The sequence below is a fragment of the Spinacia oleracea genome, chromosome 1, assembly GCF_020520425.1.
Source record: "Spinacia oleracea cultivar Varoflay chromosome 1, BTI_SOV_V1, whole genome shotgun sequence".
NCBI classification, from domain to species: Eukaryota; Viridiplantae; Streptophyta; class Magnoliopsida; order Caryophyllales; family Amaranthaceae; genus Spinacia; species Spinacia oleracea.
Window position 1 is genome coordinate 11266497 of NC_079487.1, and position 15249 is coordinate 11281745.

At 39.9% G+C, this 15249-nt stretch overlaps 1 protein-coding gene across 1 annotated transcript; it reads left to right on the forward strand.

The window, feature by feature from the left end:
- The first annotated feature begins 2798 nt into the window (after positions 1-2798).
- Positions 2799-3284, forward strand: LOC130462755 (uncharacterized). Its single transcript, XM_056831646.1, has one exon. The coding sequence runs from the start codon at positions 2799-2801 to the stop codon at positions 3282-3284; it is 486 nt and encodes a 161-aa protein (XP_056687624.1).
- The last annotated feature ends 11965 nt before the right edge of the window (positions 3285-15249 follow it).

Genomic DNA, 15249 nt, shown 5'->3' on the forward strand with positions numbered 1-15249 from the left:
GCGAAGCGCTTAAAATTAAAACCATGCTATGATTTTCATGCTATAGCCCTTTCTACTAGAGAAATTGTGAAATGTAGAACCTTATACAAAAATTTCCCTATCATGTTAGAGGGAATAGAATTTCTAGCTGAACTAATAGCTTTTGACCTATCTGATTTTGATGTAATTTTGGGAACGAACTGGTTGACGAAATATGAGCCTAGCATTAATTGTTTAAGGAAGAGTGTGACCCTTACAACACCAAATGGTGATAGGATTTCATTCCAAAAATTAGGGAGAAAACCGACTATTCAAATGGTCTCTGCTTTGAGAGCTCAGAAAATGATTGAGAGTGGATTTACTGGCTATATTTGTAGTGTGGTTGACCTTAATACTCCCGAACCATCCATTACCGACATACCCATTGTCTGTGAATACCCAAATGTTTTTCCCAAGGAGATACCTGGTATGCCCCCACCAAGAGAGTTAGACTTCAGTATTGAACTTATTCCAAGATCCACCCCTATTTCTAAGGCACCATATAGGATGGCTCCAGCTGAGTTACAAGAGTTGAAGAAACAATTAGATAAATTACTTGAAAAAGGGTATATACGACCGAGTGTTTCACCTTGGGGAGCCCGAGTTTTATTTGTGAAGAAGAAAGATGGAACTTTGAGGTTATGCATAGATTATAGGGAGTTAAACAAGATTACAATTAAGAATAAATATCCTTTACCCCGTATTGATGATTTGTTTGACCAACTTCGAGGTGCAAAAGTGTTTTCAAAGATAGATTTGAGATCTGGATACCATCAACTTCGCATTAAGCCCAGGGATATTCCAAAGACTGCCTTTAGAACCAGATATGGCATCTATGAGTTTGTTGTCATGCCTTTTGGGTTAACCAATGCTCCAGCTGTATTTATGGACTTAATGAACCGCATTTTTAAACCTACCTTGATAAATTTGTGGTTGTTTTCATTAATGATATTTTGGTATATTCTGGGAGTAATGATGAACATGAGGAGCATTTGAGGAAAGTGTTAGACACATTGATTAAAAACCAGTTGTATGCCAAATTGTCAAAATGTCAGTTATGGCTTAGAGAAATATCATTTTTGGGTCATATTATCTCTGATAAAGGTGTATCTATTGATCCTGAGAAAATAAAGGCAATTGTGGAATGGCCTAGACCAACCAATGTCCATGAAGAACGAAGATTTATGGGTTTAGCTGGATATTATCGAAGAGTTGTTCAAGACTTTTCTAAGGTTCCCTCACCCATAACCCGCCTAGTTAGAAAGAACACAAAATTTGAGTGGAGTGATGATTGTGAGTCAGCATTTCAAGAACTTAATAGACGCCTCAGCACTGTCCCTATTCTTACCTTGCCATCTGGAAACGAGGGATTTGTTATCTACAGTGATGCATCTAAGCATGGATTAGGATGTGTTCTAATGTAGAAAGGAAAAGTCATAGCTTATGCTTCCCGCCAACTCAAACCCCATGAACAAAACTACCTACTCATGATCTTGAACTTGCGGCTGTGGTTTTTGCCCTCAAAATCTGGATACATTACCTGTATGGAGCCTCTTGTCAGATTTTCACCGACCATAAAAGCCTTAAATATATTTTCAGCCAAAGAGCTAAACATGAGACAACGTAGATGGTTCGAACTCCTGAAAGATTATGATCTTGATATTCAATACCACCCTGGAAAGGCTAATGTAGTTGCTGATGCATTGAGCCGAAAATCTCACCTAAATATGATCTTACCTTTTTCCCGAGCCAATCATGATGATCTGCAAAAGACGGAAATCGAGTTAATTAGGAATAAAATAATCGCTCAATTGAATACGCTCGAAAAAAGGCAAACTTTGATCGATGAGATTAAGGAAGCACAAGGAAAGGACTTGCAGTTGGAACGAATCATAAATGAAGTACGAAATGGGAAGTCACCAGGTTTCGTGATTCAAGAAGATGGCATGTTAAGATTTCAAGAAAGACTATGTGTTCAGAATGAGGAAAAGTTGAAAAAGAGAATCCTAGAAGAAGCTCATTCTTCACCATATTCGATTCACCCTGGAGGAAACAAGATGTCTAAAGATTTGAGACAAGTGTATTGGTGGAGCAACATGAAGCAAGAAGTAGCAGAATATGTGGCTAAATTTTTAACATGTCAGAGAATGAAGATAGAACATCAAAGACCAGCATGCTTGTTGCAACCTCTGGATGTGCCAGAATGGAAGTGGGACTCAGTGTCGATGGATTTTATCATAGGTCTACCAAAGTCAACCAAGGGAATGAATGCCATTTGGGTCATTGTGGACAGGCTGACGAAGTCGGCACATTTCTTGGCAATAAAGAACAATTGGAGTCTGGATCAACTTGCTGAATTATATGTGAACACCATAGTGCGATTACATGGAGTGCCTAGTTCAATTGTTTCTGACCGCGATCTGAGGTATCAAGCCACATATTGGAAGGAATTACAGAAAGCCCTTGGAACGAAGCTTAATTTCAGCACCCCCTTTCATCCAGCGACTGATGGGAAAACTGAACTCCCTAATCAGATTGTCGAGGATATGCTGAGAGCATGTATTTTGGATTTTCAAGGAATGTGGGAAAAGTTTTTACCAATGGTGGAATTCTCATACAACAACAGTTATTAAGAGAACATTGGCATGGCCCCATACGAATCTCTTTACGAAAGAAAATGCCGAACCCCATTGTGTTGGAGCGACTTTGATGAAGCATGTGGCATAGGACCAGAATTGATTCAAGAAACCACCGGCAAGATCCGGTTAATTCAATCGAGAATGAAAGCGGCACAAAGTAGGCAAAAGAGTTATGAAGATCAACGAAGAAGACCGTTAGAGTTTAAAGTTGGTGACCACGTGTTCTTGAAGATTTCACCTACGAAAGGAGTAATGAGATTCGGCCAAACTGGAAAACTAATCCCAAGATACATCGAGTCATGTGAAATATTAGAAAGAGTATCTAAAGTGGCATATCGACTTGCCTTACCGACCGACTTGGAGAAAGTGCATAACGTATTTCACTTTTTAATGTTGAGAAAATATGTTCCCGATCCAAGCCATGTGTTCACACATGAACCTTTATCGTTGCGAAACGATCTTACGTACGAGGAAAAACCAATTGAAATTCTTGATCGTAGAGAGAAACGCCTTAGAAACAAAATGATCCCGATGGTTAAAGTCTTGTGGGCTAACCACTTGACATCCGAGGCCACATGGGAAGTCGAGGATCAATTTAAATCTAAATACCCTCAGTTGTTCGCTTAAAAATGGTAAAAGGAATGAATCTTGCTTTTTAGTGTGAACGATTATGATATTATTGTTAGGTTATGATACATATGACAATTCATAAATGAAGGAAATAATGCCCTTGGTCCAAGTATGCATTCAATGTTAAGTCTAATAAATGCGGTTCAGTATTAATTAACAAGTTAATAATTCAGTGAGATCAAGTGAGCTGAATGCCTAGCTAGAGGCCGCTTCAGTTCAAGTGGAATTAATGATATTAATCCACAGCTTACTCTTGACTGAACTCGTAGGGTCACACAAATAGTACGTAAACGTATCAAGTATTTAATGGCATTAAATACTCCATCTATGGATATTCGGAATCGACGGATCTTGGTTTAAGTGGGAGCTGAGATCGTCACAGGCAAGAAATGAATACTTCGGAAACGATGATATTGCCGGAAACGGAAATATGGATCGTATCGGAAATATAAATATTATCCAAGTCGTAGATGTTGCCGGAAACGGAAACATGGTACGTATCGGAAAATATTATCGGAAATGGAAATATTGCCGGAATCGGAAATATTGTCAGAATCGGAAATATTATCGGAATCGGAAAATAGTTCCGGAAATATTAAATATTTGTTCGAAACGGAAATTAATTCCGTAATCGGAAATATTAAATATTGTTCGTATCGGAAATGAATTCCGGAACCGGGAATTTAATCGGAAGCGTATCGTACGAATTAGCATCGGACGAGGCCTGCCAGACGAAGGCCCGGCACGAAGCCGGGCCATCGCCCAGCAAGCCAAGCGCAATAACCACACGCCAAGCATACGACCAGGCCCAGCGCAAAAGCCAGGCCCAGCCGAAGCTTGGGCGCGCGCGCGGACAAGGCTGCGACAGTGGGCCTTGCGCTGTGCGCTCGGCGTGGGCCGCAAGGCCTGCGTGCGGGCGTGCGGTGCTTGTGCGCCACTCGTGTGTGTTACTCGGAATCCTAAGGCTACCGGGATTCGTAATATGATTAAATCTAATCCTAATAGATAAAGTTTGTTTAATTAGAGTCCTCGTAGGATTATAATTAAATAGATTTGTATTCTAATAGGATTATAATTCCTTTCCATAAACTCTATAAATAAGTGCCTAGGGTCACATATTTACATCGAGCATTCAAGTATTCAAAGTGAGTTTTTGAGAGAAAAATTCAGTCACACATTTGCCTAAAAAGTGCCGAAAATAATAGTACCTTAAGGGCGATTCTAGTTGGTCAATCTTAAGGCGGATCCGGACGTGCTGTGGACTATCTACGGAGGGACGACACTTGGAGTGCTAAAGACTTGTTCTTGTTCGGTTCGGGCGCAGCTAGGGAAGGCACGCAACAAAGAGTATGCATCTAAACTATGCTAAATGATTATGTGTAAATAATATGTTTTCCTGGCTTTATGGTTTTTCCGCATGATTTATGAATTGTGGTGATTAATTTTCGTAATTGTTAATTAATTGCAAATTGCGTTTATTTAATTATACGTACGCAGTTTTTCGGCAGTTTCTTCGTTACTCATCCAAATCGAGTGATTTTTGTGTCAATTCCGCATGTAAAAGGCATTCTAAAATTTTGACAAAATAAATATTTTTCTGCCGAACCCAGAATTCTCTAATTCGAAGCCTAACTATGACTTTTCGGAGGTTTTAGTTTTTCGAATGCAAAATTTCGTAAATTTAAGATGTTAAATTAAATATTTGCGATTCTTGTTGATAAATCTTGAATTTTTGATTGACCTACTGTATATGTTTAACAAGTTTGAATGCCTAGCCTTGTTAATTATGCAATCTAATTTGTAATTATGATTAATTTGTTGAAAATTAGAATAATTTAGAATTAATTTGATTTTCATAATTAATTATAATTTAATTAGATACCTCTGATTAAAAACCACCATAAAAATTGTAAATTTATGATAAATTTTAAATTTTTATGACCTAGACTTGAATCCATGTTAATCGGAAATCAATTGAATAATAAATTTTCGATTTTTCGCCCTAAAATTATGAAATTAATATTATTTATTAATTTGTCATTAATTTTAAATATAAATTTTTTAAATTTTATGCGATTCGTTCATATAACTTGCACGCACAAAGCAATGGACGCTACGTGTTACCCTAAAGGGGTGTTGTATAGTGCGGGCATGTGACGACGAGCAAGGGAGCTCGTCGCCCATGCGGCACGAATGCAATGAGCAAGGCCATGGTGCACGAGCACAAGGCATCAGCCCTGCCTTGTGTCGTGGGCTGTGAGCAATGGACGAATGGGCAAGGGCGAAAGCAAGGCAAAGCAGTCGCGTGTGGGCAGCAAGCGAGCTGCGCCACAACGCGCACTGCCTCGCGCAAGCGTGCGGAGCCTCGCGCGCAGCGAGCGCAAGCTCGCGTGCCACGAGTGCTCCGCCCAGCGTCGATGCCTCGCGCAGCGAGCGATGGCTCGCAGGATCGAGCGCGCGCAGCGAGCGCTCGCTCGCACAAAGCGAGCGCTGGCAAGAGCGCACAGCGAGCGCTGGCCCGCATAAAGCGAGCGCTGGCGAGCGCGCGCAGCGAGCGCTGGCTCGCATGCAGCGAGCGCTGGCGAGCGAACGCAGCGAGCGATAGCTCGCGTGCATCGAGCGCTGGCGCGCGCGCAGCGAGCACCAGCTCGCGTGATGCATTGCAAAGGAAAGCAGCAGCAGCTATGCGACGCAGCGCATGGGCTGCGCGCACATGGCCAGCGATGGCTGTGTGCGTGTGGCCCATGGGCGTACGTTGCGTGGGGTTGTTGCGTTACGATTAGATCGTTTTGAAATTTTAATTTTAAATTTTCAGTTTACGTAACTTTAATTAATTTTAAAATTAAAAATTTAAATTATTTTCTTGGATTTTAATTTTGAATATTGTAATTATAATAAATTTTATTTATTCTAATTATTTTACTAAAATTAAAATCATGAATTAATTTAAATACGACTGAAATTAAATTAAACTTCTTGGATTCAATTATAAATTTATATGAGCTTTAAATTTTAATTAAATTTGTATGTTTCCGGTTAGACTAGAAATACATTTTTTATGTTTAAAATTAGTAAAGCATATGAATTTATTGGTTTAAGTGGGAGCCCTTTTAGTCATAAACTCTTGATTAGGTCTACAAATCCTTAAGGTTAAAACAACTTGATTAGAATTAATAAGGACTGAATAATTGGTAGATTATTGGTGCCCTTGATTAATTGCTGCAAATGTTTACGTGATGCATAATGTGTTTTACTAACCAGCTATGTGGGCCATTCATGATAATGAATGGGTGAATGGTATATATTGTATATGTACTGTTTTGCAGGTTATGAAGTGACTAGTATGGCCCAAATAGGATAGAAAATATGGTCTGCGTACCATTAATTTGAATGTAATTGGTCTAAAGTACCAAAGTTGTTTTTCAATTCAAATATGGTCTGCGTACCATCAAATAGTTGTAATTAGTTTTAATTTTATCTTATCCTATTTGAAGAAAATGGTGCCTCCCACGGAGATTTTCAAGACGGACTTTGAAGTTAAAGCTTCAAGATGAAGTCGGGCCATACTAGATCACATTTATCTTATGCATGTTTTAAGTTATTTATTGCTTTTAAATATGTCTTAAAATGCATGAGATCAAAAGCTTGATTATGTTGCATGATTAAGGATTTTAGTTCACTTAAAATCTAACCAACATAGTAAGAGCCTTAAGTTCCAAACTTAAAAATTGAGTTAAAAGGTGCCATGCCAAAATATACACTTGCTTGGATATCCTTTACATCAATCTAGTAATAGTTTTCGCTCAGCGAGGTGTTACTTATTGGTCCTAAAGGGGCAAGGTACACAAATAATTGTGAGTACATGTTAGTTTTGGTGAAACTCAACGATATAAGTAAGGAGTCCTTTTATGTCGTGGCAAAATCGATAGGTTTACCTAATAAGTTCTTAGACGTACCTATCAACCAAGAATAGTTTCTAGACTATTAGCAAAAGGCTTTTGTTTACCTAAGATGTTTTAGGATTAAGTCGAAAAACTGTGCTTAGTTCTTCAATGATTTTAAGATATTGGAATCATTTTATTCACACCTGCCGGAACACATAACTTGAATAAAATGCTTAATAAACATTGAATTATGCATGTATGCTAGAATTTAAGTTTATTAAGAGAAACTGTGAATGGTTATTTATTTGTTTATTCTTTTCAATTGTAGTTTTAAATATGGCAAACAACAATCAAAACATCATCATAGGTTCTGAGCTTATGGTGAAGCTGAACCTGGCAAATTTTCTTGAATGGGAAGCTAAGCTAGTTGAAATAGTCAAACTCAATGGACTTGAGTATGTACTGTCACATCCCATGCCAAGCTACTATGCCAGAGACATGACCCCTGAGAGATTTTACGCCTGGGATGCGGATCTCAAAAAGATTATGAGTCTCATGCTGAACAATATCCCTGATGATTGGGCTAGAAGGTTTGTAGCCTATGAACCTTTTACGCTCATCAAGAATCTGAGGGATATCTGTCATGGAAGCACGGAGGACAGGGACCTGAACGTCCATGAGTTGATTGAATCAATGTCTGGTCTAAAGGTTAGTTCTCCCAACAGGTGTTATAGGATGGAGGTCCAAGAAACACATGTTCAGCTCCTTCGCACTAAACAGAGGGTAGGCGTCCCACTGAGGTTCCATGTGGATCTTATGCGTTCATACTTTGATCGCCTAAGTCTACTAGGAACACCAATAAGCGAAAGGATGGCAGTCTCTATCTTGCTCAATTCACTACACAGTGGGTTTGGTGGCTTCAAGCAACTATACCTAAGTGAACCAAGAGAAGAAACAGTTGCAGAATTTGTTCACCTTGTCAGAAAGGCTGAAATAATACTGGACTGTGAAGCCAAAGATTTACTCAAGGCTAGAAGGAGACCGTTCAAGAAAGGTGGAAAGTCCAAGGGCAATGCTAAATCAAAGCAGGACAAGTCCACATCAAGCTGTCTTTATTGTGATGGAATAGGCCATTACAAAAGAGAATGTCCAAAGCTAAAGGAAGATCAGAAGAACGGAACAGTCGTTCCATCTTTAGGTATTTTCGTTATAGACTGTATACTTGCTAATTCAACTTCTTGGGTATTAGATACAGGTTGTGGCTCACACTTATGTTCCAATCCACAGGGACTAAGAAGAAGTAGAAAGTTAAGCAAGGGTGAAGTCGACCTACGAGTGGGAAATGGAGCACGGATTGCTGCATTAGCTGTAGGAACTTACTATTTGTCGTTGCCCTCCGGGCTGGTTTTGGAACTGGAAGAATGTTTCCATGTTCCAAGTCTTACTAAAAACATCATTTCAGTTTCTTGCTTAGATGCTAAGGGATTTTCCTTTTTAATAAAAGACAATAGTTGTTCGTTTTATTTTAAAGAGATGTTTTATGGATCTGCTAGATTAGTCAATGGACTTTATTTATTAGATCACGACAAACAAGTATATAACATAAATACAAAAAAGGCCAAAAAGGATGATTCAGATCTCACCTATCTGTGGCATTGTCGATTAGGCCATATAAACTTGAAACGCTTAGAAAGACTTCAAAAGGAAGGAATTCTAGAACCATTTGACTTAGAGGATTATGGTAAATGTGAATCATGTTTACTTGGCAAAATGACAAAGCAACCTTTCTCTAAAGTTGGAGAAAGAGCAAATGAACTATTGGGTTTAATCCATACAGATGTGTGTGGACCAATGAGTACAAATGCTAGAGGTGGTTTCAGCTACTTTATCACTTTCACTGATGACTTCAGTAGATATGGTTATGTCTACCTAATGAAGCATAAGTCTGAATCCTTTGACAAATTCAAGGAATTTCAGAGTGAAGTAGAGAGTCAATTAGGCAAAAAGATTAAGGCACTGCGGTCTGATAGAGGCGGTGAATATCTGAGCTATGAATTTGATGACCATGTGAAAGAATGTGGAATTCTATCAGAATTGACTCCTCCTGGAACACCACAATGGAACAGTGTGTCAGAACGGAGGAAAAGAACCTTGCTAGACATGGTCAGGTCAATGATGGGTCAGGCCAAACTTCCATTAGAATTTTGGGGACATGCACTAAATACAGCTGCACTAACTATAAATAGAGCTCCGTCTAAAGCTGTCGAAAAGACTCCATATGAATTATGGTTTGGAAAGCCTCCAAATGTGTCTTTTCTTAAGATTTGGGGATGTGAAGTATACGTCAAACGATTAATTTCAGACAAACTTCATCCAAAATCTGACAAATGTATCCTTGTGGGCTATCCAAAGGAAACAAAGGGGTATTACTTCTACAATACATCTGAGAACAAGGTGTTTGTTGCTCGAGATGGTGTCTATTTGGAGAAAGATCACATTTCCAAAATGACAAGTGGGAGAAAAGTAGACCTCGAAGAAATTCGAGTCGAACAACAAACTCTAGAGAATGCTCAAGATGACATTCAGGATGAAACTCAGAGATCTTTAGAAGAATCTGGTGAGAATCATGGTCAATCTAGAAATGTTACCCCGCGTAGATTGCAAAGATATAGATCTCAACCGGAAAGGTACTTAGGTATTTTGACGAACGAGAGCTATGACGTTCTATTACTTGAAAGTGATGAACCTGCGACTTACAAACAAGCTATGACGAGCCCTAGCTCCAAGCAATGGCAAGAAGCCATGCAATCTGAATTAGACTCCATGTCTGAAAACCAAGTATGGGATTTGGTCGATTTTCCAGATGGCTACCAAGCCATTGGAAGCAAATGGGTTTTCAAACTGAAAAAGGACAAGGATGGGAAACTTGAAGTTTTCAAAGCTAGATTGGTTGCAAAAGGTTACAGGCAAGTCCACGGTGTGGATTACGATGAAACCTTTTCACCAGTTGCAATGCTAAAGTCTATTCGGATAATGTTAGCAATCGCTGCATATTACGATTACGAAATATGGCAGATGGATGTCAAAACTGCTTTCTTAAACGGCGTTTTAACAGAAACTGTGTTTATGACACAGCCTGAAGGTTTTGAGGATCCAAATAATGCTAAAAAGGTATGCAAGCTAAAGAAGTCAATCTACGGATTGAAGCAGGCATCCAGGAGCTGGAATATACGTTTTGATGAAGCAGTCAGTGACTTTGGTTTCATCAAGAACGCAGACGAATCTTGTGTATACAAGAAGGTCAGTGGGAGCAAAATTGCTTTCCTAGTATTGTATGTCGACGACATATTACTTATCGGAAATGACATTCCTATGTTGAACTCTGTCAAGATTTGGCTTGGGAAATGTTTTTCGATGAAAGATCTAGGAGAAGCACAGTACATATTGGGCATCAAGATTTACAGAGATAGATCTAAAAGGATGATTGGACTTAGTCAAAGCACTTATATCAATAAGGTGCTTGATAGGTTCAAGATGGCGGAATCCAAGCGAGGCTACCTACCCATGTCTCATGGAATGACTCTAAGCAAGAATTAGTGCCCAAAAACACTTGATGAGCGTAGACGAATGAATGGGATTCCATATGCATCATTGATTGGTTCAATAATGTATGCTATGATATATACACGCCCGGATGTTGCGTACGCACTCAGTGCTACGAGCAGATACCAGTCAGACCCAGGAGAGGCGCATTGGACTGCTGCCAAGAATATTCTGAAGTACCTGAAAAGGCACAAAGATGACTTCCTGGTCTATGGTGGAGATGATGAATTAATTGTTAAAGGCTATACGGACGCAAGTTTCCAAACCGACAAAGATGATTTCAGATCACAGTCTGGGTTTGTCTTCTGCCTCAACGGAGGAGCAGTAAGCTGGAAAAGTGCTAAGCAAAGCACCATTGCGGATTCTACAACTGAAGCGGAGTACATTGCTGCACATGAAGCAGCAAAGGAAGCTATATGGCTAAGGAAGTTCATAGGTGAACTTGGTGTTGTCCCCTCCATTAAAGGACCAATAGCCCTGTATTGTGATAATAACGGAGCTATTGCACAGGCAAAGGAGCCTAGACACCACCAGAGAGTCAAGCATGTACTTCATAGATTTCACCTTCTACGAGAGTTCGTTGAAAGAAAAGAAGTCGAGATAAACAAGATTGGAACTGATGACAACATATCAGATCCATTGACTAAACCTCTGCCGCAGGCGAAGCACAACTCGCACACTGCAGCTATGGGAATCGAGCATATTGGAGAATGGATTTGATGACCCTGTTTAATGTTTTAAAGTTTTAGAGTTTAAATCTTTGTAAAACATTATTGGTTAATCATTCACAATAAATGAAAAGAATTCATTTTTCCATTTAATTTGTGGTTTATTAAATGATGAGTCCCTTCAATTTGACAATATATTCAAGATAGACTGTCAGGACCAGTCCTGTGACTAAGAAATGTCTATCAAGTGAACTTGAATGTCAAAGGTTGGAAATGGTCCCTAGTCGGAGTTTTCTATAAAATTGGACGCATAGAAAACGTTAGACGATTAGAATGCAAGATGACTAGTAGTTCTGTTTCTTGAACTATGTGGACATGGCAATGTCATAATCATTTGCATAGATTCTTACTTTGGGAAGACTAGTATCGGACAAGACCTATGAAACTGTACTGTAAGAGATGAAAATCTGTCATAAGTAAATTTCATTAAAATTATTAGACACTAAATCCTCAATACCTGAGTGATTTGAGATTACTTGTTTGAGAACTGGTTGCTTTGACGTTGACCAACCGTCGCACCGTAAAAGGAGGCTATAAAGGCAACGCTCAGGTAATCACCTATCAAACGAAGTCTAATCTCAAGATCGCAAGATTGGGATTGTCCTCCCATAAATCGGGATGAGATGCTTAAAAGTTGTACAAGGCCACTCGGAGAGCTAGAAACTGTGAAATGCATGGCCGTGCTCGGATGAATCATAGGCTATGATTATCTGTTTATTTGATCAGTTAAACTCTGAAACCGAGGAACACCTCTGGACATAATAAGGATGACAACTCTTACCTTATGTTCAAGAGCAAGCATCGAGCGACAAAGGAATTAGGAAATGCACACTTGTCCCTAAAGACAAGTGGGAGACTGAAGGAAATAATGCCCTTGGTCCAAGTATGCATTCAATGTTAAGTCTAATAAATGCGGTTCAGTATTAATTAACAAGTTAATAATTCAGTGAGATCAAGTGAGCTGAATGCCTAGCTAGAGGCCGCTTCAGTTCAAGTGGAATTAATGATATTAATCCACAGCTTACTCTTGACTGAACCCGTAGGGCCACACAAATAGTACGTAAACGGATCAAGTATTTAATGGCATTAAAAACTCCATCTATGGATATTCGGAATCGACGGATCTTGGTTTCAGTGGGAGCTGAGATCGTCACAGGCAAGAAATGAATACTCCGGAAACGATGATATTGCCGGAAACGGAAATATGGATCGTATCGGAAATATAAATATTATCCAAGTCGTAGATGTTGCCGGAAACGGAAACATGGTACGTATCGGAAAATATTATCGGAAATGGAAATATTGCCGGAATCGGAAATATTGCCGGAAACAGAAATATTGTCAGAATCGGAAATATTATCGGAATCGGAAAATAGTTCCGGAAACGGAAATATTAAATATTTGTTCGAAACGGAAATTAATTCCGTAATCGGAAATATTAAATATTGTTCGTATCGGAAATGAATTCCGGAACCGGGAATTTAATCGGAAGCGTATCGTACGAATTAGCATCGGACGAGGCCTGCCAGACGAAGGCCCGGCACGAAGCCGGGCCATCGCCCAGCAAGCCAAGCGCAACAACCACACGCCAAGCATACGACCAGGCCCAGCGCAAAAGCCAGGCCCAGCCGAAGCTTGGGCGCGCGCGCGGACAAGGCTGCGACAGTGGGCCTTGCGCTGTGCGCTCGGCGTGGGCCGCAAGGCCTGCGTGCGGGCGTGCGGTGCTTGTGTGCCACTCGTGTGTGTTACTCGGAATCCTAAGGCTACCGGGATTCGTAATATGATTAAATCTAATCCTAATAGATAAAGTTTGTTTAATTAGAGTCCTAGTAGGATTTTAATTAAATAGATTTGTATTCTAATAGGATTATAATTCCTTTCCATACACTCTATAAATAAGTGCCTAGGGTCACATATTTACATCGAGAATTCAAGTATTCAAAGTGAGTTTTTGAGAGAAAAATTCAGTCACACATTTGCCTAAAAAGTGCCGAAAATAATAGTACCTTAAGGGCGATTCTAGTTGGTCAATCTTAAGGCGGATCCGGACGTGCTGTGGACTATCTACGGAGGGACGACACTTGGAGTCCTAAAGACTTGTTCTTGTTCGGTTCGGGCGCAGCTAGGGAAGGCACGCAACAAAGAGTATGCATCTAAACTATGCTAAATGATTATGTGTAAATAATATGTTTTCCTGGCTTTATGGTTTTTCCGCATGATTTATGAATTGTCATATGTATCATAACCTAACAATAAATCATGCGGAAAAACCATAAAGCCAGGAAAGCATATTATTTATACATAATCATTTAGCATAGTTTAGATGCATACTCTTTGTTGCGTGCCTTCCCTAGCTGCGCCTGAACCGAACAAGAACAAGTCTTTAGGACTCCAAGTGTCGTCCCTCCGTAGATAGTCCACAGCACGTCCGGATCCGCCTTAAGATTGACCAACTAGAATCGCCCTTAAGGTACTTAGAATTTTCGGCACTTTATAGGCAATTGTATGACTGAATTTTGCTCTCAAAAACTCACTTTGAATACTTGAATGCTCTATGTAAATATGTGACCCTAGGCACCTATTTATAGAGTTATGGAAAAGGATTTGAAATCCTATTAGGATACTAATTTATTTAATTATAATCCTACTAGGACTCTAATTAAATAAACTAAATCTTTTAGGATTAGATTTAATCATATGACAAATCCCGGTAGCTTTAGGATTCGAGTAGCACACAAACACACACGCACGCACAGCAGCCCACGAGGGGCGCCATGCGCGCGCGCGCAGCCCGCGAGCTCACAGCCCACTGCCGCAAGCCCACACGCTGCCGTAGCCTTGGCGCGCGCTGGGCCTGCCTTGCGGTGGGCCTGGCGCAGCCTTGGCTGGTGCGTTTGTGGCGCGCTGGCTTGCTGGGCGATGGCCCGGCTTCGTGCTGGGCCTTCGTCTGGCAGGCCTCGTCCGATGCTAATTCGTACGATACGCTTCCGATTAATTCCCCGATTCCGGAATTCATTTCCGATACGAACAATATTCAACATTTCCGATTCCGGAATCAATTTCCGTTTCGAACAAATATTTAATATTTCCGTTTCCGGAATTATTTTCCGATTCCGATAATATTTCCGATTCTGACAATATTTCCGTTTCCGACAATATTTCCGATTCCGGCAATATTTCCATTTCCGATAATATTTTCCGATACGTACCATGTTTCCGTTTCCGGCAACATCTACGACTTGGATAATATTTATATTTCCGATACGATCCATATTTCCATTTCCGGCAATATCATCGTTTCCGGAGTATTCATTTCTTGCCTGTGACGATCTCAGCTCCCACTGAAACCAAGATCCGTCTATTCCGAATATCCATAGATGGAGTATTTAATGCCATTAAATACTTGATCCGTTTACGTACTATTTGTGTGATCCTACGGGTTCAGTCAAGAGTAAGCTGTGGATTAATATCATTAATTCCACTTGAACTGAAGCGGCCTCTAGCTAGGCATTCAGCTCACTTGATCTCACTGAATTATTAACTTGTTAATTAATACTGAACCGCATTTATTAGACTTTAACATTGAATGCATAATTGGACCAAGGGCATTATTTCCTTCAATTATCTCAACCATGTTCATGTATGATTGCTTATGTATATGTTTCCAATGAGTGGTGATTAAACCAAGTACAACTGAGCTCCAGTTTCGAGGACGAAACTTTTTCTAAGGGGGTGAGGGTGTAATAC

What these genes read in the sequence shown, in the direction of transcription:
- LOC130462755 (XM_056831646.1), top strand. Translation starts at nt 2,799, where the DNA reads ATGAAAGCGGCACAAAGTAGGCAAAAGAGTTATGAAGATCAACGAAGA.